The sequence below is a fragment of the Bombus vancouverensis genome, chromosome 15, assembly GCF_051014615.1.
Source record: "Bombus vancouverensis nearcticus chromosome 15, iyBomVanc1_principal, whole genome shotgun sequence".
NCBI classification, from domain to species: domain Eukaryota; kingdom Metazoa; phylum Arthropoda; class Insecta; order Hymenoptera; family Apidae; genus Bombus; species Bombus vancouverensis.
In genome coordinates, this window is record NC_134925.1 from 11,303,404 (window position 1) to 11,330,134 (window position 26,731).

General features: G+C 38.5%; 3 protein-coding genes across 5 annotated transcripts in view; 1 reads left to right on the top strand and 2 right to left on the bottom strand.

The window, feature by feature from the left end:
- The window catches only part of m (zona pellucida domain-containing protein miniature), a 26,849-nt gene extending 17,249 nt beyond the window's left edge, over positions 1-9,600 (top strand). Inside the window, exons 3-8 of the mRNA XM_033341280.2 lie at positions 2,577-2,821; positions 3,327-3,520; positions 3,991-4,113; positions 4,697-4,911; positions 5,237-5,620; positions 6,163-9,600. Of these exons, the coding sequence (XP_033197171.2) occupies positions 2,577-2,821; positions 3,327-3,520; positions 3,991-4,113; positions 4,697-4,911; positions 5,237-5,620; positions 6,163-6,729 (1,728 nt within the window). The 3' untranslated portion in view covers positions 6,730-9,600. The remainder of the gene's footprint in view (positions 1-2,576; positions 2,822-3,326; positions 3,521-3,990; positions 4,114-4,696; positions 4,912-5,236; positions 5,621-6,162) is intronic.
- Positions 9,588-19,740, bottom strand: dy (transmembrane protein dusky). Of its 2 annotated transcripts, none has more exons than XM_033341341.2 (3): positions 19,094-19,740; positions 16,116-16,200; positions 9,588-13,281 (listed from the first exon to the last, which is right to left on the bottom strand). In XM_033341341.2, exons 2-3 carry the CDS (start codon positions 16,158-16,160, stop codon positions 11,581-11,583), a joined length of 1,746 nt encoding a protein of 581 aa, XP_033197232.1. In that variant the 5' UTR covers positions 16,161-16,200; positions 19,094-19,740; the 3' UTR covers positions 9,588-11,580. The 2 variants fall into 2 exon arrangements, with proteins under 2 accessions (XP_033197232.1, XP_076480998.1); XM_076624883.1 differs by having other exon boundaries at positions 19,076-19,740.
- A 586-nt stretch (positions 19,741-20,326) lies between these two features.
- Positions 20,327-26,706, bottom strand: LOC117160527 (WD repeat-containing protein 44). 2 transcript variants are annotated; one of them, XM_033341335.2, is made up of 7 exons: positions 26,437-26,706; positions 25,629-25,797; positions 25,167-25,551; positions 24,916-25,043; positions 24,660-24,797; positions 24,283-24,576; positions 20,327-24,205 (listed from the first exon to the last, which is right to left on the bottom strand). In XM_033341335.2, exons 1-7 carry the CDS (start codon positions 26,502-26,504, stop codon positions 22,472-22,474), a joined length of 2,916 nt encoding a protein of 971 aa, XP_033197226.1. In that variant the 5' UTR covers positions 26,505-26,706; the 3' UTR covers positions 20,327-22,471. The 2 variants fall into 2 exon arrangements, with proteins under 2 accessions (XP_033197226.1, XP_033197225.1); XM_033341334.2 differs by having other exon boundaries at positions 24,916-25,551.
- Positions 26,707-26,731: the final 25 nt, after the last annotated feature.

Sequence of the window (26,731 nt, forward strand, 5' to 3'; positions counted from 1 at the left end):
TCTCCCGTTACAGCATTGCGCGAGCACGGTATATACGCCGGGAACACCTTCCTTCAAAGATCTTCACTTACGCGTACGTGTCGCTGAGATTTTCTGCGATTCTCTGCAGCCAAGCGACGCGATCGCCGCGGCGGCGACTATGCGTTCGAAGTAATACGCCCAAAGCTGTACGCGAAGAATGCGGGCTGGCCAGCGGCTGGTGATTTCTAGAGAAATCCTCAGAACATAACACGCCTAATCTCCCACGACCTGTGCACGCTTGCGATTTTCATGCCAAGATTCTAGGATATTACGCCGCCGTGAATCGCAACGTTTGCGCTGTATGTGAAAAACGGCGGATCACCGTAAGGCGAAACATTACAGTGTTTTGCCGGGCTTAATATTCCTCTAAGTATCGCGAAATATGTCCGCCGAACGATACGTTCTATGCACGGAACGTTTATTTGCTTATCCGTTCATTCATTGCGTGGCATTTACGGTCGTAGGAGAATACCGAGGATAGACGCGCAATAATAATTTACGGTAAACGTAATGGTATAATCATCGCTGCCGATTGGAAATAAAGATACGTGAAATGCGAAATTACAGATACGGTCGAATAAGTCTCGTTATCGAGGGATTTGTTCGGGAATTGTAGCCGCGAAAAGGTACTTATGTTCGACGATGCTGTACAACCTCGCGAAAGTCTTCCAACGATGATATATCTATAATTGTAATGGACACAGATTCTATGGTATAGCGGATGTTTTGAAATTGCCACATGTATTTTGTATAGGATATGTACGAGGATAACGTGTATCATTGGAATATCTGTAGCGAGATTTACATTCTGTTTGTTCCTTGCTCATTGGTAACTGAGATTTTAAAGATTGCAAATCATTTCGATCGATCGTTTCAATGGATCATAAACTACAGCTTACGCAGCTTATACTCGCATTGTTCATCCTTGACTGATCTACATGATAAGTACGGTTTACAGTAGGTGTATAAGTAATCGTAACTTCGCGACTCACAAGAGGATACTTTCGTGTATAGAAACGCGCATAGGTAGGTTTCAAGCGTAGATACGTGCAATAAAGAATAGGTCATTGATAAATATCTGTTGCCCGCAACTTAAGATGTCTCGAATGTTTCTCATAAATTAAGAGTGACGCAGACATCCGTATACTTAACAATATTATTAGAGGTGTAATGGCACATCGTGAAATCTGAATCTTCGAACATAGCTATTGAAAGTTTTACTAGGCTCTAGCCAGGTGACGTGACAGGTTGCGTGCTGCTTGAAAATATCGTAAAAACTCTATAAGAACAAACTTTACGCGTTGAGACAACACGTAATAAAATACAGTGTGTCGATATTTAACAATCATACGAGTACTTGTATCTATAATATATATTATGTCTGCTTCAATTTGGCACAATGTAAAATAATCGAATATCAAATAAATTAATTTATTGCAGCGTGTTAAACATAGTTAAATGAAATTGGTAATTTTTATTGACGAATTAGTCGAATAAGAATTAATACGTATATGACGATGAACGATATAAATTTCTCATTTGACTTTGTCTCGTTTTGGACTAACATTTACGATGTTGCTCCATTAGTTATCAGAGCATAACTAACATTGTAAAAATTTCATAACGGTTATGCATCTGGGTAGTGATACCGCAACTCTTAGCGTTCTATTATTCGAACAAATTTCTTTAACGCTAGCCTACTGTATTGTTAAGGTGTATGTTGGCCATTATCGCTTAGGTAACTTCGTAACTTACGGATCGTACAGCGATCGTTAAGTTTCATAAGAGTATCGACATTTCATAGAAAACGATATTAGCACTTGGAACGTAACGATCGTTACAAGAGATCGTTAAGTTGTAATTGTACGATCATTTAAGTAATTCGATATTTATTGTATCCAATTTAAGAAGAAAAAATGCGAATATAAAGGTATTAGGATACTACACGTAATCACGATAATAAACGTAACCCCGTATTAACGTTTTTACAAGGTGCTTAGTAAGTTTAATTTATGTGCGCGCTTCATAGAATTTTAAATGCAATTAACTACATAATCTGCGAAATATCTCTTTTTTTCCCCTGTAATTTATCGAATCTCCTACTGAATCAACAGGTTCTAAGATCATCAACTATTAACACATCTCATACCGTATAAGATAAGATAAGATACCACTGAACTAATTTAAGAGTGAAAATGCAACTCAAGGTACGGCTTGATGGATGATTAATATTTCTTACGTAATTAAATGTCTACCAAAAGCAGCTGGAAACTACATAATGGGTAGATTCGTAACTACCTTTCATAAATTTGTGTATGACAGGTTACTGATATTGAAGTAGTATCTACTTCCATCAGATACAGACATAAACCGTAAAGGACCGCTTCATTCGCGATAAATTTTGATGCGGTGGTTATTAATGTAAAACGTATACGTTCAAACATGTTCGGTCGAACATCTGTAGAAGGTATTCGCGACAGTCACGCGTAGTGTAGTGAGAAAGGAAGACAGGTCATGGTGTTCAAAGTATAAAAACGTATTCCTTGAATGCACAGGTGGTTGGCTTGAAGAGCGTTGGTAGCAATAGCGACATTTGGCCGCTAGAAAGGCCAGAGGGAATGCCAGCCATACAATCTCTCGAAGTGATGTGTGGAAAGGATCACATGGATGTACATCTCTCGTTCTCACAACCCTTCGAGGGCATCGTCTCGTCCAAAGGCCAACACGCCGATCCGCGATGCGTCTACGTTCCACCGTCCACTGGCCAGACTTTCTTCTCCTTTCGGATAGCCTACGCGAGGTAAGACCGCGAGAACATCGAGCATTCGTCTATCGAACCGTATCTACCTGTGAAAAGATATACGTAAACTCGACACGATTAGATGATTTAAGGCGTGTGGAAACGTTGCTCGATGCTCGAGATCGATTATACCGTCTCGGTTTACCGCGATCTCCATAGAGGATTGTTAACTTACGACTTTAACTGGAACTTATGAGGCGTCTGGCGCCAACCGGCTCGCAAACTACGATAAAGGATAATTGGACAAGCGATTGGGTTTAACGAAAAGTTATTTGACAGGCTATTAATCGATTCTAATGGGGTTTCGCGCGTATTTCAGTGGCTTCTAAAAATTATCGACGAACGATGTTTAGCGTAAAGACACGAAGAACAGAGACGTTAAGTATTATCTCTTACGTTTTAGCAATGAAAAATAGTAACAGTAAAATAGTTTATCTGCAACGTTTCAGCGATTAATAAATTCGTAAATTGATATTCAGTCTAGATTTTGTTCGTCTGGTCGCAGATGCGGTACCAAGCCGGATATGCATGGACAGTTCTATGAGAACACTGTGGTCGTTCAGTACGACAAAGATTTGCTCGAAGTCTGGGACGAGGCCAAACGACTGCGATGCGAATGGTTCAACGATTACGAAAAGACTGCTTCGAAACCGCCAATGGTTATAGCAGATCTCGACGTAATACAGTTAGACTTCAGAGGTATAATTTGCTATTCTACACACATGCAAACAACATATTTCCACATCAACCTCGCTTAGTGATCTTCGCATCTCCTAACTCTCGTCTAACATCGATGTAGTAAGTCTCGTCACAGCATCCCTTGACACGATCAATATCTTAAATTTTAATACGTTTGTACTTCGGTCGATAAATACAAGCGATTTGCCTTGATCAAGGTTTGCTATACGAAAGACTACGGATATATAGTTAATGGGTAAAACGATGATCCTTCTGTGCAAAGTGTTTTATACGAGGTACAAATGGTCGCATCGCGCACGGTAACTCGTGTAGCAGCGGTTAACCACAGGTAGGACCGCAGCCCCGCCACTTAACTTCATTTTATGCAACACGTATAAATCGCACCTGACACGTTGTGCCTAGAGAACGGGCAACAGACTGCCTGCAAACTAAAACGCAAATGTAAGTGTACCATTCTATCGGTATTGCAGGCGACAACGTGGATTGTTGGATGGAAATTCAACATGGCAAGGGACCATGGGCACCTCCGGTTTCCGGAATAGTACCGCTCGGCTCTACTCTCACCCTAGTCGTCGCTATAAACGATTATCGAGGTAACGTGGCAACGAACCATCCAACTTTATGAAACTTTTCGAAACCTATAAGAGCGTTGATGCTTCCGCAAGCTGGATTATTGCGTTCGACATTGTTGGAGGCTTGCAGGCGTGAGCCGCTTCCAACAGGAAGAAATTGTCGACGTTCCGCCAACATTGCAGCTAGCTTCATCGGTAGACTGCGGATTTTTATGCAAATTCATATTTTTGAAAATATAATGAAAAAAGTACAACTTCGGTAGAAGATTGTTTTACGTACCAAGTATTATAAAAAGTATTATACCTTGAATATTTTATATATCTTTTCGTGTTATACGGATTTTGTGTACTTTTGCGCTTTTAAAGTTTCTACAAATAAAAATTCACGGTCTATACATTAGAATTCGAAGGATACCGAGTAGCAGTACACGCTGACAAAGCTAAGTGTAATACCGACGAAACGTCGGTAATCTCTTCCTGTTGAACACGGCTCACGCTCGGAAGCTTCTAATAGCTTTCGAAAGCTGCATAATCCTCGGGTACATAATACTTGGAAACGGCTATGTATTCGTTAATGTCATTTACGGTAATTAATTCGACACAGGAGAATTCGACATGCGCGTCAAGTCGTGCGTGGCCTCGGACGGCGGTGGACACACGATACAGCTGAGCGACGAGTTCGGATGCGTGCTGAGGCCGAAGATGATCAGCCGATTCTTGAAAGCACGGGGTTCCGACGATCGGGCGACGGTCATCACTTACGCCTTCTTCCACGCGTTCAAGTTCCCGGACGCGTTGAGCGTGCACATCAAGTGCAAGGTAAACGATGTTGGGTAATATACAGCGGATAACACAGCTTACGATCGAAAACAGGATTACCGACAACTGAAAATATTATTACGCGCGACCAAGGTGCTTTGGCGCACCTTCTGTTAACTTGGAGAGGTGTTCGTCAAAGTAAAGAGCAAATATTTACAATTAAACAGCTTACGAACGGCTTAATGAATTTACTCTGTAAACGGCAATGAACGTTAAATCATTTGGCTACTCATTATGCAAATTTGTACTTAGAAAGACAGGAAAAAAAATGAAACGATGACTAAGAGGAACATCAAAGCAATAAGTTGTTTCGATCAATGTCAAGGTTGAGATCTGTCGTCACGGCTGTTTGGATCACTGTCAGCTCAGTGGATCCGTTGGCCACTACATTCAAGAGCGCAAGGATCAGATACGACCGCAATACCCGCAAACCACGGTACCGCCCACCGTTCACAACGACGAGGACAACAGTGCCGACAAGAGTAACGAAAACGTAGGTGGTGGAAGCGAGCAAGGTGATGGCTCCCTTTACGACGACATTATTCAAGATGGTGATGAGATGACCTCGATAGGAGGTCATTTCTTGGGGGTCGAGAAATCAGTTCCGAAAGCACAGGCGCAGACAAGCAACCGGCTACCGGCACCGGTAGTCGAGACACCAAACGAGGAAATTCATTTGGATGACGCTGATCTTTCAAGACCATTCGTAGTAAGTATATTTCGTTCTTATTTACATATTTCCTAGATAAATGAGATTCTAAGATGCTATCTTCGGAAACCTTCGGTAGAACCGCGTTTATCCGAGTAGATTATGAGACAAGGATAATACGTATAGATTTCCTAGATAGTGAACTCTCTTTTTCGGCTCTTCTTATTAATTTCAGTGTTGAAATTTAAGTGCTAGGAACTAAATTGTTCCTTCGCTGACACGTACTATGTATTTTAGATAAAAACAGATGTTTTCGTATATTGATATTTATATTCGCTATAGGAATAAGTGTCTGTACGTATTACGAGATTAACTCGACCGTAGTTTGGATAATAGAGGATCAGCATTGATTTTCCTATGCGAACGAGATGCGGATAAGTGTATTGTGTATTCACATTTCGATATATTTGTAACAGAAAAGAAGGGAAAGGAAATAAATCAACAAACGTGTGGACGAGTTTGTTTTCTGTCTAGGAGATTTTTCATACGCTTATACATTTTCCACTGGCATATCGTCGACACTCAGGGTTCTTCGTTTGCAGGATCCTCCACGGATGACACGATACGAGAGTGATCAAGACCAATTCCCGCACGGGCCTCGGAATCTCGAAGGTGACAGCAGCGCGATACCCGTGATACCTCTCTCGTCTGCGAATGGCAGACGAAAGAGATCGGTCGTGGTATCCGATAGGAAAATCCGCAGCGCCGATGTCGGCGTCAGTGGTTTGTACGAGGTGATCTCCGAAGCCGATCTAGCCTTTAGCCCGGACACACACGCAGAAGCAGTAACGGTGTTTCAAGGTAGAATACGCGAGGAAGTAGTTTATGGTATCTGCCTGCCGATGCCCGGTTTCAGCGCGCTGTTTATCGTCGTGGCGCTTTCTGCAGTCATTTCCGCGCTTGTCGCCGGCGCGATGCTGCATCGGTTGCAAGCGCAACGCGAGGCAGTCGACAGCAGAAAGAACAATAGAGCGGTTCACTCGACGAACGGTTGGCTACCTTACGGATTGCTGCGCGTACGCTGCACGACGAGACCAACTCATCTGGAACAAATTCAACAAAAACAAACGAATCCAGTCGCCACCAGTCCTTCGGTCGAGAGAGGTTGACGATTCGTGACATTTGTGTCGCTAGTGGGACGCGGCCGTGTACGCTCCACGAAAGACAATGTACAATAATACGCTGTACAAAGTATTTTAAGTGCGTCAAATCACGTGCGACAGGTTCTTTTTGCGAATGATTTCGAGACGATCGTATTTCCTTCGAGGGAGGATTCTGCGACGGAAATTTTTTCATAGATTTCCATGAGAACGATATTCTCCTTTTTCTTTTCACACGAACTCGTAAACGAAAGCATTGCTAGATGATCATTGTCGAGAGGCAATTATTGGTATTGGGTAAGTAAAGAGCATAATCACGCAGGATAATATTTGATCTAGAACGAATGTATACAATTAGCAAGGGAGATTTCCATCAAGAGGACAATGTGACAGCTATTCGCTGTGAATATTGTAGAAATGATATTTCATTTTAAATATTGCGAATGATATTGGTGGAAATGTTTTGTTTTCTTTATTCGATGTTTCATTAATCGGGTCAAAGACGATAGGGAAAATGCTTTCGCCGCGTATTTTTTTCTATAGGTAATTCGTTAACGAAAAGATGCGCATTAGTATTTTCTATGAGTCTGTAGAGTACGAACTAATGCAATTAAAATGATTTATTGTTCTATCGTAAGTCGTAATATGCCTTGTAGCATTGCGCGTCTGTTATCTATTTAATGATGAATTCACTAGAGGTGCTGATAACGATATTTGTTAATTATAATAGAAATCGAACGGCGTTCGATATAATAAAAATTAGTATGCTACGACAGTGTAGGAATGACTATTGAATATATACAATTTTGTAAACTATACGTAGTCTTTATATTTTTATTTAAAATATTTCTTTTAGAAATTGACATTTTGATATTTATTATTGACAACTAATAATAAATATTGTACATAAAAGGAAAATATTTTCTACAAAAATTTAATGTTAATCTGCCTTTGAATAATTTATATACATTCATATACTACGATTAACGATGATGTTATATAAAATTTATATACATATATTTTTTCAGAAAGAGATTATTTTCTATTTGTATCTTTATATAAAATAACATTTGAATTACATTTGTATAAAATATAGAATTAAAATGTTTTATATTAGTATTTGGCAAATAAGAATTCTACTTGTTAGATATATGTATTCTCTTCCTTCTCATGGTCCTATTTTTATACACGAACCTTTGCTCATTATCGATGATGTAGGTATGTCAGAGTTTTCGATACCTCGTATCATTTGATTTAATTACACTGCACTTATTAAATATTAAAGCAATAGATATTGAAATAATCGTAACATCAGAGAAAATGTGAATATGCGATTCCGGCCGTTCTCGATACGATGCATCAATATCATTAGGAGAAAGTTATTACGTTACCTTACACATAATATAAAATCAGTATAGAATACACCGAATCACATAAACTAATGAAATCTAATAATTATCCGGTTTTTTCGAATAATCGTTAGTTTCGTACATTGCACGGAAGACGTGATTGCATATTGAATGAAATGCGTTGGATTATCAAAACTCTTGGGAAACTTGAAAATGACAGCACCTCTAGAGTTAGCCCTAAAGAGGCTGAGAATAACAGCTAACTGAGAATAGAAACGATATCGTAAATATTCTCAGGAAAATTGAAAGATGCTACTACTAAGCTTAAATTTTCATCTGTTTTTAAATATTTATATTATTACGTTAGATTAATACGAAAAATCGACATAGTTTAATGGATGCCTCGATATGTTTAACCTTTCGTTGACATTTTTAATAAAGCACGTATTAGACGTTAAAAGAATCGATTTAATTTTAGATTGAGAAATATATATATAATATATATATATATATATTTTCGATCCTTCTTTTGTTAGTGTCAACTGAAGGTTGAAAATTCCATGAAAATCGATTGCCTTCTCAGGTTTTTTAAATAGGTGACTACATAGTAGGCGAGATTATTTAAAAATCTTTGAAACGCAACGCGCATTTAGAATGTCCAGGAAGACATTTAATACCATGAACAAGATTTTGTTACTGAACTTGAAATACCAAGTATATATACGTAATTATATATATATAAATAAGAAGCGTATATTTGGAAGGTTCTATCGTAAAAAGGGCTTTCCGCTTTAAAAGTAGTTGTGCAAGTACGAAAGCAGAAGGGGAAAGCTTTCCGTACAGGAAAGCAAGATTTCCTCGTAATCCCTTCTATACGTCCTTTTACGTATTACATTTTCACTTCTGTCTTTGTAATAAAAAATGAAAATACTTGTTTTTTTCCTCTTCCTCTAAGAACAGATTAATTAATGATGCGGTGTTTGGATAATTACATTTTATATACTTATTCGTCCAAACGTTTTGCAAATCGCCAGAATAATTGTGTTACGCTAGATTATTTTAAGTACATGTATACACGTGTAAAAAAAAAAAAGAAAGAACATTCTCGTATTCTTGGAGAATACAAAAGTTGTTAAAGGAAGTATCAACAACCACCAATTATGTGTGCAACTATGTGCGATGCTGGACAACTACCACAATACTTCGAGCGAAAGGAACAAAGAATTAAGTCGATTGTTAATCGATAGGTTGTGTTTTTATTTAATATAAATCAATGATAATGCCAATAAATGTATTTACAGGACCTTGATCTATTTCCACAGAACCAACGATTATTCTCTTCCTGTGTCTTTTTACCTCCCAAGGGAAAGATAATTTAAGATTTACAATGGAACACAAACAACGTCGATTTCCCATATATTCGCTAGTCAGGTGAGAATATTCATGTAAAAAAGTATGGTAAATACAATTATATATTTACTCGCATACAAAAGTTAAAGTACTAATATTCTTGTAAAAAATACATTATTTCATCGATGAAAAATAATTTATAAACATTTTTATATCTATATGCTTATATGCATTAATATTAAGTATTAAATTATAATCTTTTGTATGCTATTACAAGCTACTGACTGTTCTTTTATACACTTGATCTTAACGCTTTCTATCATATTCTTTCACTCGTGTAATTAGCGGAAAAAATTATTCAACTGCATTTTTCGTATACGACAGATCGATACATATAGTAATACGAGATTGATCGTTGTTTATTGTCTATGATTTTTCACACATCGGTTTCGATTTCTTTACAGTGAAACGTCGATTATATCGCAAACGGGCCGACAGACAGGCCCGACAGACCGATAATCATCATCAAAATCAAGAATATATCATCTATCTGTAGCATTCTGAGTTGCATATCAACGTTACTCACGTTTCGAAATACACGTCTACATTTTACCTTTAAACGAAACATGTAGCAATTACAATAACAATGTAAAACCGAATTGGAACGTCTCATCATCGATTAAACCGATATCTTAAGAGAAACGCAGACAATGATGACTCAGAATGTAAACTTGTGACTACAGTTAATATTTCTTTATCTACCTTTGGTGAAAAATTATTATTAGGAAGGTAGAAGTGAAATTTTTTAATTCGTTGGATATTGTATTAAAATGGATGAAAGCGCAAAAATGTGATAACCTTTCAAATATCTACTTCAGAAGGAGTAGCGAATTTAGCTAAATCTAATTTGTTTCTTACACTTCGGTACTACGCGTTCTTTCATACAATACACGAGTGTATATCATTAAACATTATTTTATTCTCTATTCTATTACGGAAAGTTTGAAATTTTAATTCTGTTAAGCCGATTATGCGCAAAATCATTTACTGGAAAATAATCGACGTTTTACTATAATTGCTAATACGATGTTTTAAATAAAGATACATAGTCTATTTAGTTAGAAGAAGAAACTCCGTTACATGGCAACGCGTGTATACATAAACTAACGTATAAAAGTGTTCGCTTCACTGAAGCGAAACGTTTCGTATTTATTGTTAACTTATACATAGAATTATTCAACTCGAGATAGCAGATTTTTTAATAGTTTCATAATAGTGACTGGCTCTTACACCGTTACAAATACACAAGATACAGCATATAAAGCCGCAAACATTTGAAACGTTATTATCTAATAAATAAATAATATTAAAACAATAATATCGTCAACAATGTTAAAAAACAAACATTTTTTGGACTATTTTTTCGTAATATTTCAGCCTTAGTTGCATCGAGTTACATATTGTCAATACGTATGTAACGGGTAACGATTAATTAAAAAAGGAAATACCCAGATACCATGGTCCCGAAATGGTTGTAACGAAGAAGTTGCAAGGGCAAAATGTTTGATTATCTTTGACTAAATTTTCAGAGTGTCTATACACAGTCGCCAGCAAGGGCTTGAGCGTAAGTTTCGTTATGACGAAGCACAAATCCATATTAGTCGACCGTTCTGATCGAACAGACATTCTACACGTAGCAGAGAGCATCCTATTTATTTTAATACAAACAATATTTTGTCTGATACGTGTCGATGTACAGAATTGTGCTTGCGACATTCTGTAGCCTCTACGATACCTGTAATGGCGCGACCAAGAGGACCGGTTTGCGCGACATTCGATATATTAAATATAAATCTTGATCGGTCTGAGAATAAATACGAAATAACAACTAACAAGTAAGTTACCAGAACGAAATTGTACACTTTGCTGTATAAAAGATCCGGCGACCGATTTATTGGGCAATCCCGTGGCGAAATATTAAATAATATACGTATCTAGCTTTATACCTGCTTCAATAAATAATTTAACACTATGAAAATCGTCAAACCGGTCTCTAGGAAGAAACCCGCTTGATACGAAGCTTCTCTACGCAAAAGTAAAGCCGATCGACAGCATAACGTTTCACAATGTACATGTTTCACAATGCTATGACCGCTTGTACCTATGAGTAAAAACACGTCCTGGTTGACTTTTTAGGCGTGCTTTGTTCTTCGTTATAGTACGTCGCAGCCTTCCTAGCTTTTCCTGAGAACGGTCTTAGGCGTAGACAGAGGTAGGTGGAGAGTATACACGAGAATAATAACACGGCAAGGAGTACTATGAGAGTAACGACGAAACCTGGAGTAGTCATGCAAATCATAGCCGCGTTCGCGGTGTTCTCATTCCGTACAGGGAAGATCATCGTCGATCCGCTCGATTCTCCGTTGTTCGACTCATCGATGGAAAACGTCAGGTCACCTGTAGAAACAACTCGTATTATACGATTGACTCCGACCGCCTTCTGAGGACTCGGCATTATTTCTCGGGATTTTCTTCGTCTTTCGTCTCGAGGACGTCCCGCGGCCGCCTGCAAATACGCTTCCAAAGGAAGCGGAATAGGGGGCGGAAGACCGTAGCCGGAGTCAGGATGACCACTAGATGGAGGATGATGATTCTCCAAAAGACCTTGAGACTCCAGCAACAAAGGAGATTCGGAGCACTGCTCTGGACATTGATACCGACATATCTGTATGGTGCATTGAAAATGCACTTCCATCGAGTCGGGGAATTTGAACGCCTGGAAATGAGCGTAGGAGAGTACCGACGCGGACGCGCCGAAGTTCTTAATCTTAGTGAACCGCGACATAAGCTTCGGTCTAGTAATGCAACCTCTCTGATCGACCAGTTGAATCGGCGCTCGTTTTCCGTCGTGTGCCATGCAGTTTCTCACGAGCATATCGAATTTCGAATCGTCGTCTTTTATCGCGAGTACCATCGTCATCGTCTGACCAATTTTAACCAATCCCGAGACTTCGGACGCCCATGGACCCTTCCCGACCTGTATTTGCATCCAGCAACCAACGTTATCCCCGGCGAAGTCGGCGCGCACCACGTCCAACATGTCGACTGGAAACGGACGGAACGTAACAGATTTCTCGTACAAGTCGTGCCAAGTGCATCGCAGCTTTCGCGCCTGATCCCAAACTTCCTGAACTTGCGGATCGTATTGCACCACGATAATGTTTTCAAAGTACGTTCCTGACCCGGATTCAGCGCCGTACCCGTATAAACCATTCTCTGTATTGCCAGCTGTGCCACACGCGTGAATGCTAATCTCGAAGTTAACCGAGGTGCGCCCTAAGCCTGCTGGTAAGTGCACACAATTAACGTTACTGTAGTGGCCTTTGCTAAAGACTATACCGTAGAACGGTTTATCAAAGCCGAGGTAAACTTTCATCAAATTTTTCTCGCACTTCACGTCTAACGAAATGATCTTCGGCATATCTGGCGTGGGTGCTGGCCAGGGTTCTGCACCTACAGCTGTGCTAATCCCACTACCCGTTGTGTAGATCTTGTCGATGGCCTCCGATGACGCTTTCGATGGCGGCAAGGGTGGCGGTGGACCATGATACGCGACGTTATGGTGTGGTCTTGGATGTGGCAGTCCCAGTCCACCTCGACTTGGCGGCAGAGGGAGGGGATGACCTCGGAGACCACCCGGTTTATAATGATTACCACCGGCATCCTTCTCGCCTAACGATTCTAACGCCAATTGGTCCGAGGTATTTATGTCGTTGTCTTGACGATTCAAGGCTGAATTATCGTTACGACTGTCCTCTCCGGGAATTGCCTCGACTACCTCGACATCCTCCGTTCGAGCCAGCTGCGAACACACCAATGAAATGCATCAGTGTAAACGTGTTTCTATGCAAAGTAGGCAGTGAAGTATTTTGTAGAACGTCCATTGAGAGGAAAGGGATAAACGACGAGAAAGCGTGAAAGTAGATTGACGTTGTCGGACTACATAATTTACACACGTGCAAGTTCTTCAGGAACGGGCTACCTTTATACCGGATCAGCTCGCAAGTGCAATCAGCGAATACCTATACATATACATTCACCTAAATTATCGTGCAACGATGCACAAATTTACTCTGAACGATCCTGACAAAAGAATTAATCTTCAACATGCGAACGAATGATATGTACGTAATGGATGTAGTTTAACTTTGCGATATTTCGCATCTCGCGTGAATTATTATTGCTTGAATCTTTTAGCGGTAAAAATTGTTTATCAGATAATACAATATGTAGCGAATCCACATTTCATTTTCATAGAATCAAATTTTTATTGTGGCCACTATATGCGTATAAATGTAACTTAAACAACAAATAACGAATATTCCACTTGTTTCTTGCATGATATTGAAATTATAAGAAATAAGGCGATGAAAATAATAAGATAAAAATTGTCGACTTCTGCAAAGGTAGATGCATTTTTCATTCTTGGCCGCTTGTCACAATCCGAAGATTCGCTCAGAGAGCTATCTCCTGCCGTGTGCATTCCTGATGGCCAATACAGGAGACAACAGCCTCCGATCAACAAACCCGTTCTGACTGTTCGACGAATGACGGGTTCGGAGGGTCGAGGAGGGGCAACCAAACGATGAAATAGGAGCATCGGGCCCGTACACCAGTGTAGTGGCTGATTGCCTCACGCGTGACCCTGGGGCATAACGGACCACCCGTGTCTTTAGCCGCAGGTCAATCGGCCAGCTCAGCGCTTCGGATACACGTTCAGTTTTCCGCTTCTACCGTCCTCCGATTCCGACATCTGCTTATCTGCTCGTTGTAACTATCCGGCCAACGCGTCCCATAATTCGGCAAAAGCTTACTGGGTCAATCGTGAATGAATCCACGATGAATTTCGACCACGACGATACGCGTCCAACCAGAAAACACGGTGACCGTCCTTCGGCTAAAACGACTTGGATGGTGTTTGCGTATCGCGCTGTTCTCATTTTCAATCCGACAAGCTTCTCAAGATTACATCGCTAACAAGCTGTTTCATTAGAGACCGTAATAACGATACGCGATAACAGCCTACTCTTTTACTCGTAATAATAACGACGTAATTAATTCTCTGTTATTCGAGGTCTGATTAATACCAATAAGAAGGAGATTTGACAAAAAATGAAAATTATAGGAATCACGAAGGTCGGTGATTATCCTCTACACCGAGCGATCTCCTACCTCTGAGAATTTCTCTTGTAGTCTTACAAAGGTATTTCATTCATTCTAACTGCGCTTCATTCACTTGACTTAGCCTGTACACAGAGACTGTCACGCTCTCTTATATACTGTCTAATATCATTCTTCGATATTTTAGTTGGAAGATATCGTTGAAAGAATTGCAAACCAAGGCTTGAGAAGTAAGTGTGGTTAAATTCCGTATCTTTTATTACGTATTTTTGTAGGATATTAATAAAAACTGTGATCAACTTTCTTCGAAATATGGTCATGAAAAATCTTGTTCGATATATGATTATACGTGATACATGTTAAGTAATAAAACAGACAATTGCACGTCGGGTAACTTGCTAACTACAGTATGCATAATCGTGACACTATTCTACTATCTAAGTCCCATTCAATAAGAATACGCTTGAATAATTGACACTATATATTCACCTATGATACGTTACTTCCTTTAATTACGGATTGATCGTATTATTTATAATATTATCAATTAAATTAATCGCAAATTATAATCGACTTCGTAATTGATAGAAGAAGCACTGCGTTACAGAATTAGGACGAATTAGGGCGTGGAAAAAGCTTCGAATCTCGATTTGCCAATAAACACGTTAAATCATCGCGATATAGTTTAAAGCAAAATTTCCATTTTCGTAGAATCGTTCCATGCATATCTGGCAGCGATAATAACGCTGATCGTTAATTTCAATCGATGACGCAAAAAATATTTAAAATGTTCCCGCGGTCTGGAAGAATGAACGTTGTCCGAGTAGCGATGGGAAAAAAGTAAGCAACGAATTGAAATCGTGTCGGTCCTCAAGAATGCAGGGTGGGAAGGTAAGATCACGAAACCGGTCGTTTCGTGTGCGATTTTTGCGCGCAATCTTGTAAGACCGATTCGTGGTGAAGGTCCGACGATAAAACGTTACTTCGTAGTAGACGTGGATGAGCCGGATCGGAACGCCGCGCACCATTTCAAGACATCGACCGGGTCTCGAGTCGCCCTTAGCTCTGGGTCAGAGCACTGGGTAACGGCATCGCAGGCTATGTACCCACCGCGATATCTGGGTTATAATGTAGTAATTACCCACGCAGACATACCGACCTACCCCCTTTGTAATAATGCCGCTTGTTTTTCTTACCTCCGGTCGGTTTTGACCACTGATTCACTGTTTCACGTATGTTTTTTCCCGACTTTCGGTCCCGTTTATCGAACGTTCAATTATTTTACGCAAAAAAGTCTTTTAAAACTGGTAGATTTTATTCGAAACTACGTTTTCAAGATCGCAAAACGTTCCCTATATCTCGTACTGGAATTTTTAACGTGACCGAAATTTTAATAAACGACGATATCTTTGGAATACCAATGGAAGTATAAAAATATTAAAGGATTTAGAAGCAAACGTAGACGTTCGAAAGATAGTTATTTGAAGAATGAAAGGGAGAATCGTATTTACTTACCCCCTTTAGTAGGAGACAGGCTAAAATGAAGATTCGCCACCGCATACCGTGTTAGCGTCCACGGTGAAGTATTCCAACCGTACCGCTGAAAAAATAATTGTTCTTCTTTAAATTAATACAATCTCTTAATTAATACAAACAAATTATTAAATTAATGCAAACAATATTCACGCCTAGAGTTATTAACAAATAAAATATCTAAGATAATAATGGCCAATCGAAGATTATAGGTTTCCTTTTACGATCGAGATAAATGGGTCATCGAAATTACCCAAGTTAACGAAATTAAGTACAATTCGTGATTGAGAAACGGAGAAATTACCATATGCACCGTAAAAAGCTCGTAATTGCGATTATTTCACGGCAATCTGAATCGATGTACGATTAAGATGATACGAAAAATTGTTAGTAGAAAATATCGAACATTAAATGGACGAACCGGTCCATCACTGGACACCTCGCTCGTGTTTAATCGTCAATTATCAGACACGCTCGCTTCATGCGACCACTAGGCCACCTGTCCCAAATTCCTGTCGAATGTCCGGGTTTTCGCTCCGTTACCTCGTTGTAGTCCGCGATACCAGACTGCCATGATCGATAACTATAGGTATAAAACAAATTCGTCAAAGCCGCGCCGTGTTTCAGAAAAGATCATAAATCATTTTGCACGTTGTCTTCGCCAACGATCATCGATTCTCTTTGCCATCACTGAGAAATAACAACTGAGAAGAAACGTAAGCTGATTTCACTATCGAAACGATCGTGATCGTGTCGGCTTTTCCGCGCTCCTTCGACTTTACCGTGTTCCTTCATACGTGTAAAAGTATCGAAAGAGGAAGACGAACCTTATTTAAATACAGGTAATGTATTATGTATTCGAGAAATATATGTCTTCCTTCCGCGATAATTATTCGACCTTACAGATGTTTCCGGTGACTGGTTAATGGCGAGTACCTGTGTTTTCCAAATATAAAAAGATGAAACAAAATTAAGATTTCCAGGGCAAAATGATCGCGAATCGACCATAATCGTGTGGTGAATTCGAGATACACAGAAAACTACCGATGAATGTAGGCAAGTAGGTTTTCACCTATCGGCGTACCGAATCCACTTACGTGGATTCAATGCTAAAATCGTCCTTGGCAATAGATTTCTGCCCTATTTCAAGTCAGACAACAGGCGATACACGAAACGAATCACCGATTTCAGATTTGAGTGGTCGTTAATGTGCCACTTCGATGATAGCGAGCTGAAAACTTCTTAAAGGTGATCAGCTCGAAACTCTTATTGATCTCTATACGAAAATTCGTTTAAAGTGACTCAAACTTATTTGATATTCGATAATTCTTTACGGTCACGATACAGAGAATTTTTAAAAAATACTTCTCTTCCACTTATGCGATGGCGAAGCATAACGCAGCCGCAATAAAAGTAGTGTTTCTTCCTGTTCGTAACGTGCAACGTATATAATTTATTCGTTCCTTTGAGAAATCGCGATCTACGCCGAATTCCGTTAACACGGTGAAGTCACAAACGCTTATTTATTACTGGCATACATTAATTATTATTCTACTTTACGATTCGTGCCATGATAGACCACGACACCTGTTCTTTCTTTCACTACGAGGCCATGTTTAAATAAAAATCACCGGCGGCTGTTTACACGTCCGTTGTTCCATGCTAACCATGAATCGAGCACGCTGAAGATGTGGCATGGTGCCAAATACATATAACGGTTTCAGCGGTGTGGTAATTCCAAAGTCAGACATTCGCATAATAAGTGCGTAGCTAATAGTGACCCATATGGAAAAAGAGTTGAAATATATTCTCGTTCCCCTTTCTTCTCGATTACTACACTATCGGAATAACGAAGACTATGCGAATCGTTTCTGTCGTTAAAATATAACAGAAATAAAAGAGTTAACTCTTTCATCGTTGAATTCAAATATAAGAATTTAATGGCTCGTTATCCACCTTTCTCTTACTTTTTCACTTTAAATCAGTTTTGTCTCGTTAGTTCAATCTGTCGGCATGTAAACCAATGTCGATTTAGAATCAATGTCAAATTACAAAAACAGGATAACTAATAGATAGATAAAAGCTCATAATCGTATGCAATAAATGGAAAAGCGAAGATACTTGCTAGTATCGTTGATGATGTGTTTATGAAATGTAGTCACATAATGTATATACATTACCCTATCGTCTATAATCTAGTGATTATATGGTAATCGAACGTAATAGAGCAAACTGACAACTTGATGGCAACTCGATGCGTTTTCCTAGTAAAGGCGTGCGTCGTGTTACAATCACATAGAAAGTAACATAATTCGATGTTACCAATCATTCCTTGCATATGCTAATTATACTTAAACCGGCATATCTTTAGTAATAAGCTTAGCTGGAATGTCGTCATTAATAATTTATACGAGTTTCGTTTGACTGGAAATAGGTATCTACTCGATGTTATATTTACTCTTTTACGAAAAAGTTTCACGATTTACAATAACAAAAAGATTGACTGAAATTATTTCGCTTCACTGATTTCTGTACCGATTTCATGAGGTAATAATTCTTGATCGACTAGCAGCTGTCAACTGTAGCCGCACATGTGCGCACGTCCGATAGAACGAAAGCGCTTACCACGTGGTTAACTATAACGCGGTACATACCGTATAATTTCTCCGATTTTCAATTCCTCTTATCGTTATCAACCAATAATTGAATTTCATCTTAACACGTGGTAATTATTCGTTAATTCATGGTGTCCTACAATAAATACGTCTAAAAGATCTCGCACGTAATTGCCTCACATAAAGTCATGGTCAAAGAATCTAATTACTTTCTGCTTTCCATCGATTCTAATCTCCATCGATTAGCCATCGGTAAATAATAAAGCTATCAAATTTCTGCAAGGCATTATTTACAAGCGATTTATCGACATTATGCGCGATACGTACAGCTTAAAAATATCTTACGTTTGTCCAATCGGAAAGTAGACGTGAAAACGCAGATGAACTTCTGACTTCTGTTTTCCAGATTCCGTGTCAAAGATGTGCGATGAGAAAGAAAAGGAGGGTTCGAGCAATGCACCGCACTGATTGAAGCACCATGTGCCGCGAAATCTCCGCGTACCCGCGCGGTCGGAGCCTCTCTAAAGCACAGACAATTGATCTCGACCGATTTCAGTGGCGAAAACGAGGACGAAACCGGCGAACGGCGCGAGAAGGTAGGACCCGAGAGACGTTTGCCAAAGCCAGTTGCTGCTGATTCGTGCTCTTCCAAACGACTCGTTAAGTGTCCTCGAAGGCTCCCCGTGCGACTGATCTCTTCGTGTTTACCGCGATGCGCCACGATATCTGTCAAGGCAGCTAGAAAGACACGTTGCAGCCTGGCTGTCGCCCGATGGTGCACGCGAGAACTCGTGGAGTCGGAATGGGGTACACCTGTCCGATATAGAGAGTATACTATAAACGTGGCGGCCCGCCCCCTGACCCAGACACACAGTACAGTTATATAGGTCTCTCACGAACCGGAGGATATCTCTTCTCGTTCGAGCCACACTTCTGACGACCACGACCACGACTCCTGTAGATGTGGTCGCGGTGGTGCTCCTATTCGTTGTTCTTTTCCTTCCCGATAACCACATGTCGTCGCGTGTATGCGTGCGACTCGTCCAACGTACAATGTTGCGGTAACATGCGTCTTTAACATTTTTCTGTGTACCTACTACCCACCGTGCAGGTGAACGTTGCGTGGTTCACGGAACGCCTGAATTTAATAGACGTGGGAGACTAATGCGTAGAACAATTCTAGACGATTCGACGAATTCTTTGGTCTTGATAGCTTCGTACGCGACTACGTTGAATCGAATGTTTCCATTATCATTATACTTTACAATTTCACTTACGAGATTCGTACTGTTAAATGCAATAGATGTTTTTAATATTAATCTGTGATCTCTTACTCTTTTTTAGTAAATAATGTTTGTCGTACTTACGAGCGTTTATAATTATTACGAATTATATAATTTTAAAGGGTAGCATTAAATATTTTAAAAATTAAAGCCTCTAATTTTTAGCATTTCTAAATAACGTTCATAAAAAGTCTGCGTTGAATCGACATCGACAAATTAATCGTTAAAAGTCTTTGTACATCACAATTTAAGTCGTTACACCATTCGAGTACCATCAAGATCGGGAACTATGTAATGCTTTATAGTACTGTTCACTTGTTTATTTCACACGAAGCTTTAATTGCGTAGTACACTTTTATCCTAATTACCCAGGACAATGACTGCACATACATACGTGCAACCAGACGTACGAACATTGTAAATGGGTGAATCAGTTGACAGTCAACCGGCCGGCCGACCGACCGACCGACTGACCGCACACGCATTGCTGACCTATAGATGAGTACCAGCCGGTACTTGTGTCTCTGTGTGTAACAATGGATAGAATCTTATTAGCAACGATCATTGTTCGGTTTCTCCTCTGTGAATATACCCAGAGGCGTTTCCTGTTGGTGTAAGGAATACTTAACTAAATTTTGACCATTAACTGTTGCGTTTTTTTTTTTTTTTTTTTTAAAGATACAACATTCCAAGCGTGTAAGAAATTGGAGGCAAAGAAACGATCGGGTGAAATGTACACGACGATTCGATAGATGAAAAGAAACGTTTCTAATGATTAAGGTAAATTTTATGTATATTATTGTGTGACGGCAACTTAAAAAACAGACACATTTCCATACATGAATACACTATTGATACATTAATTAATATATTACATGATTACTGATTACTACGAGATCACAAACAATAGTTTTGTGCACGCCGCTGTCGGAATGACAATGTCGTTAATAAGCGATTACGCTATCGCTTGAATAATATATTTACAATTGCATTTACACAAAATACCTACAATTTCTTTCCTGCGTATTTACATTAAATTTACGATACAGATAAAATACATCGTACATTATAATTCGATGGTTTCACCACTTTTGCGTCTGTGCAAGCACTTATAATATTTAGCGACACAGAGATCAACCATCAATCCATACTTCACCACGCGACTGAATAGCGCATCATCCTTAAAGACATGATTTATCAAATACGCAGAATCGTAAAATGCAGAGTTTGAAACAGCATTAAGCCGTTGCCCCTCGTACACGGTATACGTCTCTGCCGTTATAATTGACACGTTGCGAAACAGGTATTTCGTATACCCTTTAAATCAGATTAAAATGACAGTTACGACATCGTGTCGAACATTAAACATAGCGAGTGTTATGAGTATTATGTAATACACGTAATGTTTGTGTATGAAATAAACTTTTCGTTCACATCGACCGATTGGATTGATACAGCATGTATAAATTAAATATACACAGTGTGTATACACAATGTCAATTTTCATATTGAACGGGGTGACATAGTTTCTAAAATGCGAATCCTGTTCGTACAAAAACTTAACAATGATGCCTTTTAACTTCAAATCACCTTCTTTTTTTTTTTATTAATATATTGTCTTCGATGTATTACGCTATCTTATCACGGTAAAGTTCTAGAACATATTTTAGAAACCATTAGGATTTGAAAATCCAATTTGATTTTCATGAAACTTTCTAGATACTATCCAACATTTGCCTAACGATGGATCATCAAGTATAAGTTTACGTTTATTCATACAATCCATTAAATTGTTCTATTCAGCCATCGCTTGCGTGCCTGTATTTATACTTTGTTTCTTCACCAAGGTGCTCTTTCGGTTTATAAATATAATAGAAACGAACAATTCCGTTAAACACGTGTATTTCGTAACATAATTTCGGCAAGATTTCCATGTATAACTCTATATGACCGCAGTGAACCAGCACCGAAAAGATATAATACAAGAGAGAAAAATCAATAAAAATACGTTCAATTTAAAAAAGTGCTAAAAATACGGTACCTTATAAAACTAACGGTTTATATGGCTTACTTAAAGCTTTAGTAGAAATTATGTATGCAAATGTTGTTTAATTTACAATAAATTAAAAAAAAGCATGTTTTTGTTCATCTTGATAACAAAAGAAATCGATATATTGCCTGAGCATTGAATTTATCAATATTTTAGTATTATTAACTATATCTTAGCTTTCTTTTTGTGAAGTAAGCCTTTTGGCATGCATCTCAAAATATTCTGTTTTTGAAAGTATTTAATACAATCGTATTTACTTTAAAAACAGCATACAGTGAGTCCTACATAATCCACTGAGGTAAAACAAATAGTTCTATATAATATTGGTGTTTTCTTATTAATTTTTTTTTTTTGTATTAACAATAGTGCACAAATAAAACTAGTACTGTGTTACGCGAGAGCAGATGCTGGTAGGGAACTGTGCTTAGGTTTTGTCTTATTTAGAAAAACCTTTATATAGCCATTGAAATCCGCACTCACAAGAACGTGACCGCCACAGCCTTTAGTACGCTGCTCGACCACAGGATCGACGGGAGGAACATCTACGGTGGAACTACCCAGATTTTTTGCATCTTCTTTACCTTCCCAGTGCTCTCTTTCTTCGATTTGTTTAATAATACTATCTGGATTTGGTGCAAATACTGCGCATGTCACCACAGCGTTATGTGCTTTTATACCTTCCCAAAAGTCATTTCGATCTCTACGTACGCTTGAAAATTTCGAATAATCATGATGAGTTTTCCAAATATAAATGCATTGATTTTCCGAACCACTAACTATATATTGTCCATCAGGACTAAAGCTTGCTTTAATTTGACTACTGACGTTAACATAACCTTTGTATTTGCATGATAAATTCAAATCTCGCAAGTCGTACAAGCGTATTCGGCTATCGTTTGAAGTAACTAAAATTTTATCTTCTCCCGGCATTGGTTCGATACCACTAATCTTCCTTCCCGTTGAATTTTTACCTCTTGTTGATCGAACGTGTATTTGCGTGTGATACTTCAGCTGATCGGTGTTGTAAAATATACATCGGCCATCGTAAGAACCAACCACTGCGAATTTCCCATTTTGACAAAAGTTTGCTGCGGTAATCAATTTAGTTTGACCATCGACTTCATTCCACACAGCTACCTTTTTATCTGGAATATTCCATAATCGAAGTTTTCCGTCTAAAGATCCTGAGAGAAAATAACGATCATCACGAGGATGGAATACTATTGCTGTAACAAAATCGATGTGCTGAAAACAACATAAGCATTCCTTTCGTGATATATGCCAAAGTCGCACAGTTTTATCCATTGACGATGATAAGATAAAATAATTTTTAGACCATGAAACGTCGAGCAAATCCGAAGTATGTCCAGTATAAGTGCAAAATGGCTTTGGCATAAAGGGACTTTTCGTCCCTTCTATTTCACTAAAGGCACTAGCCACGACATTAGGATCTTCCATAGACTGTTGCGAAACCAAAGATTCTTGGGAAGGAGTTGGACTAACTTTTTCAGCATTGTATTTAGTTCGCATATCTTGAAAATACGTAAAAGCATCCCGTAAAACCCAAATTCTTAAAACTCGATCTTGACCTGCAGTAGCGAGTAATCGTCCGCAAACTGAAAATTTCATACACCAAACAGGGCCCACATGCTCGCCACTCAAATCTTGAACATGCTGTAAACAACTAAATTCATATGGTCCTTTGTGACTATTAGAAGCTTTCAGTTTTATGTATTGCTGTTCACCAGGATATACTTCATCTACTATATCCATAACATCTTCTTTATGTCTTGCATGCGATACTTCTTGTGCGATAGATTTTGCTTTATCCATTGTTTTCTTCACGGTAGATCCTAAAAATCGTTTTAACTTCTGCGTTCTTTTCCGAACTCTACCAACAGATACATCTTCATCTGGTGGTATACTAGACATTTTACTATCAACACTTTCCTCGTCACTTTCTTTTTCCTTTTCTAGACTAGAATTACTTATATATTCTGAAGTAAGTCTCATAATATGAAGTGACAAAGGATTAATACATTGCGGCAATTTATCTTCTGCTATACTTAATGGTACTCTTTCTCCAGTATCTAAGTTTAGAACAGTTACTTGCTCCAAAATTTCCTAAAAATAATTAATACATTATTGCGGAAATATAAATAAGAGTAACAACATTTTTAGATTTTCCATCCATAACATACCATATCGGTTAGTCGTTTTCCAGAATCTGTTCTTGTTCTTACAAACATATTTAGCTGTTGTACCATATCTTGATCACCTGCCGATTTTCGTCTTTCTTTCGAACCTTGAGGACTTAAGCCCGATAGTTTATGAGGACCTAATGAATAGCGGCCAATACTATTATTGGACATGGATCCCAGTGGACTACTGCTAGATTTGTCACTTGATCTCAAACTCATTAATTCAGCTTTCATTTTTTCCAACCTTTCCAACTCTTCGGTCGATGGACCTTCGGCTTTTGATCTATCTTCATCCTATACAAATAATGACAATAATAAACAATTTATACTTTATGTAAATATGAAGCTATATTTTACAGGTATATAGTACTACAGACTTGTGGTTTAACAACATATTGTCCTTTCGTTGCAGATCGAATATCGAGAGAATGTTCAAATTCTCTGGTAATAGATTCAATAGTGCTTGCTGGACTTGGTAACGGCGAAGCAGATAATGCCAATTCTGTCGTGGAAGGCTAAAATTATAAACCTATATTTATTTGTCTTATTCAAAACCACTTTCTAGTAACAATCTTTTATGCTATTGCAGAAAGTATCTTTTATGCTAGAATGTTATGTTAATAAATATCGTACTGCAAGATCAGAAGGTGTTTGAGCTTTTGACTTTTTTTTACGTCTTGGTGGTGCAACAGGTATCCCAGCCATTGTAATGTCTTCGTTTGACTTTCCATTATTCTTTGTACTAGCGATGACATCCGGTTCTTGAAGCATAACAGTCTTGTCATTTTGCAAGTGAGAATTATAATTGGACCTACTGTTAACAGAGGATTCCTGAAGGATATCCCCTGATAACGTAAGGATGCTGGAGGACTGGGACACCTTACCAGATGCTGTGTCCTCGTCTTTGCTTGGAATACTAGCAATGGAGGACATCTGGCTTTCACGGGTAAGGGTGGCAGAAGTGGGACACTGGGTTACATTTGGTGCAAGTGTAATAGATGCACTGTCCCCGACTCCAGCTAAAATTCGACCTACTCGTCCTAAAGATGTCATGCTTTGTAAACTAAGAGTATCATGTTCTATAATCCTGAATGGATGAGTTGTTTTCGAAGGAGTGGGATAAACACCCTCGATAGACGACGTTTGACTATCTGGAGGAGAACTGTTAATTGGAATATCATCATCCTCTGTTTGCATACGTTGTCTAAGTTCACGAAATCTTCTTCTGCCTACACTCTTATCTGTACTTGAATCCTTCCCATCTTCTTCCTGTTAAAATAAACAACTTTTATTAAAAATTAACACAATGCTAAGCATATAATAATTCAATGTTGACAAATACTTACATTTTTATCTTTATTGACTATACATTCTATTGTTACATGTTCCTTTGGTTCTACAATTGGTTTAGGTTGAGCAGGTTTCACAAAAACATCATCATCCATTTTTTTACTGGATTCTGATCCATCCTTACTTTGTATTTCAATGCTGATAGAATCACGTTGTTTGCTTTTTCTATGGAAGTGAAATATTTTACTTTAAGAAATAATCCTTACAACATGAAACGCAAAAAATATGTCACATTACTTTAACAAAAATAAATTAACATCCAAAACAAATAAAATATGTAAATATTTACCTATAAAAGTAAGCAAAAAATGTAATTATGTCAGAGTGAGTGAATGATTTATTAAATAGATCAACAATAGTATAATAGAAAAATTTTGAAAAATTTCTAAAATTATAATAACAATCTTTTAACTTCTAGAAAATTTACAAATGCTAATCCTGAAATCGCCGCATATGATCATATGAACGACTGATATAAGTGCTGAAAATCAGACCTAACCAAAGATAATTACTTAAGAACACTATACGACGATAAAAATTAGATACACAAAAGCGACTCGAAAGAATCTTCTCTATCTATAAGAACTTGAAGCAAAAATCGAAAGAGAAGGAATTGAATACGATAAATCGAAAGAGAATAAAAATTGCAAGTTAAATTTTATTATACGTTATTTTCAAGCAGTATTCAGATAGTAATGGAATTTATGCAAGAACAATTTTTATTATATGTACAAGGTGTATAAAAAATTAAATATATAGAATTTAGAATAGAATCATTTAATAAGCAAGAAGTGATAAAATTACCGTGCATTGTGATGAAAAGTATCATCCTCTGCATCGAAAAATTCTTCAGAATCGCTGCTTCCAGACATTGTCGTCTGCACTGAATAATCGGTAATAATACTCTTGTCCGCATCGGTACTGTCAAGGCACGTCACGCGTTTCGCAAAATCGCGAACACTAGGGCCAGGTAGAAGCGGCCACAGGATCGCAGGCGGCACGAAGTCATGATTCGACTTCTAATAGCGGTTACACAAGTGCACAGGTTTTGCGCTGAATGCGCTGGTGCGTATTTCAATTATCCTAGTTCTTTCAAACG

What these genes read in the sequence shown, in the direction of transcription:
- dy (XM_033341341.2), bottom strand. Translation starts at nt 16,160, where the DNA reads ATGCGGTGGCGAATCTTCATTTTAGCCTGTCTCCTACTAAAGGGG. An exon ending in CCTGTCTCCTACTAAAGGGG is followed by an intron (nt 13,282 to 16,115) that starts GTAAGTAAATAC and finishes GTGTGTTCGCAG; the next exon opens with CTGGCTCGAACGGAGGATGT.
- LOC117160527 (XM_033341334.2), bottom strand. Translation starts at nt 26,504, where the DNA reads ATGTCTGGAAGCAGCGATTCTGAAGAATTTTTCGATGCAGAGGATGAT. An exon ending in ACTTTTCATCACAATGCACG is followed by an intron (nt 25,798 to 26,436) that starts GTAATTTTATCA and finishes TCACTTCCATAG; the next exon opens with AAAAAGCAAACAACGTGATT. An exon ending in TAGTCAATAAAGATAAAAAT is followed by an intron (nt 25,552 to 25,628) that starts GTAAGTATTTGT and finishes TTATTTTAACAG; the next exon opens with GAAGAAGATGGGAAGGATTC.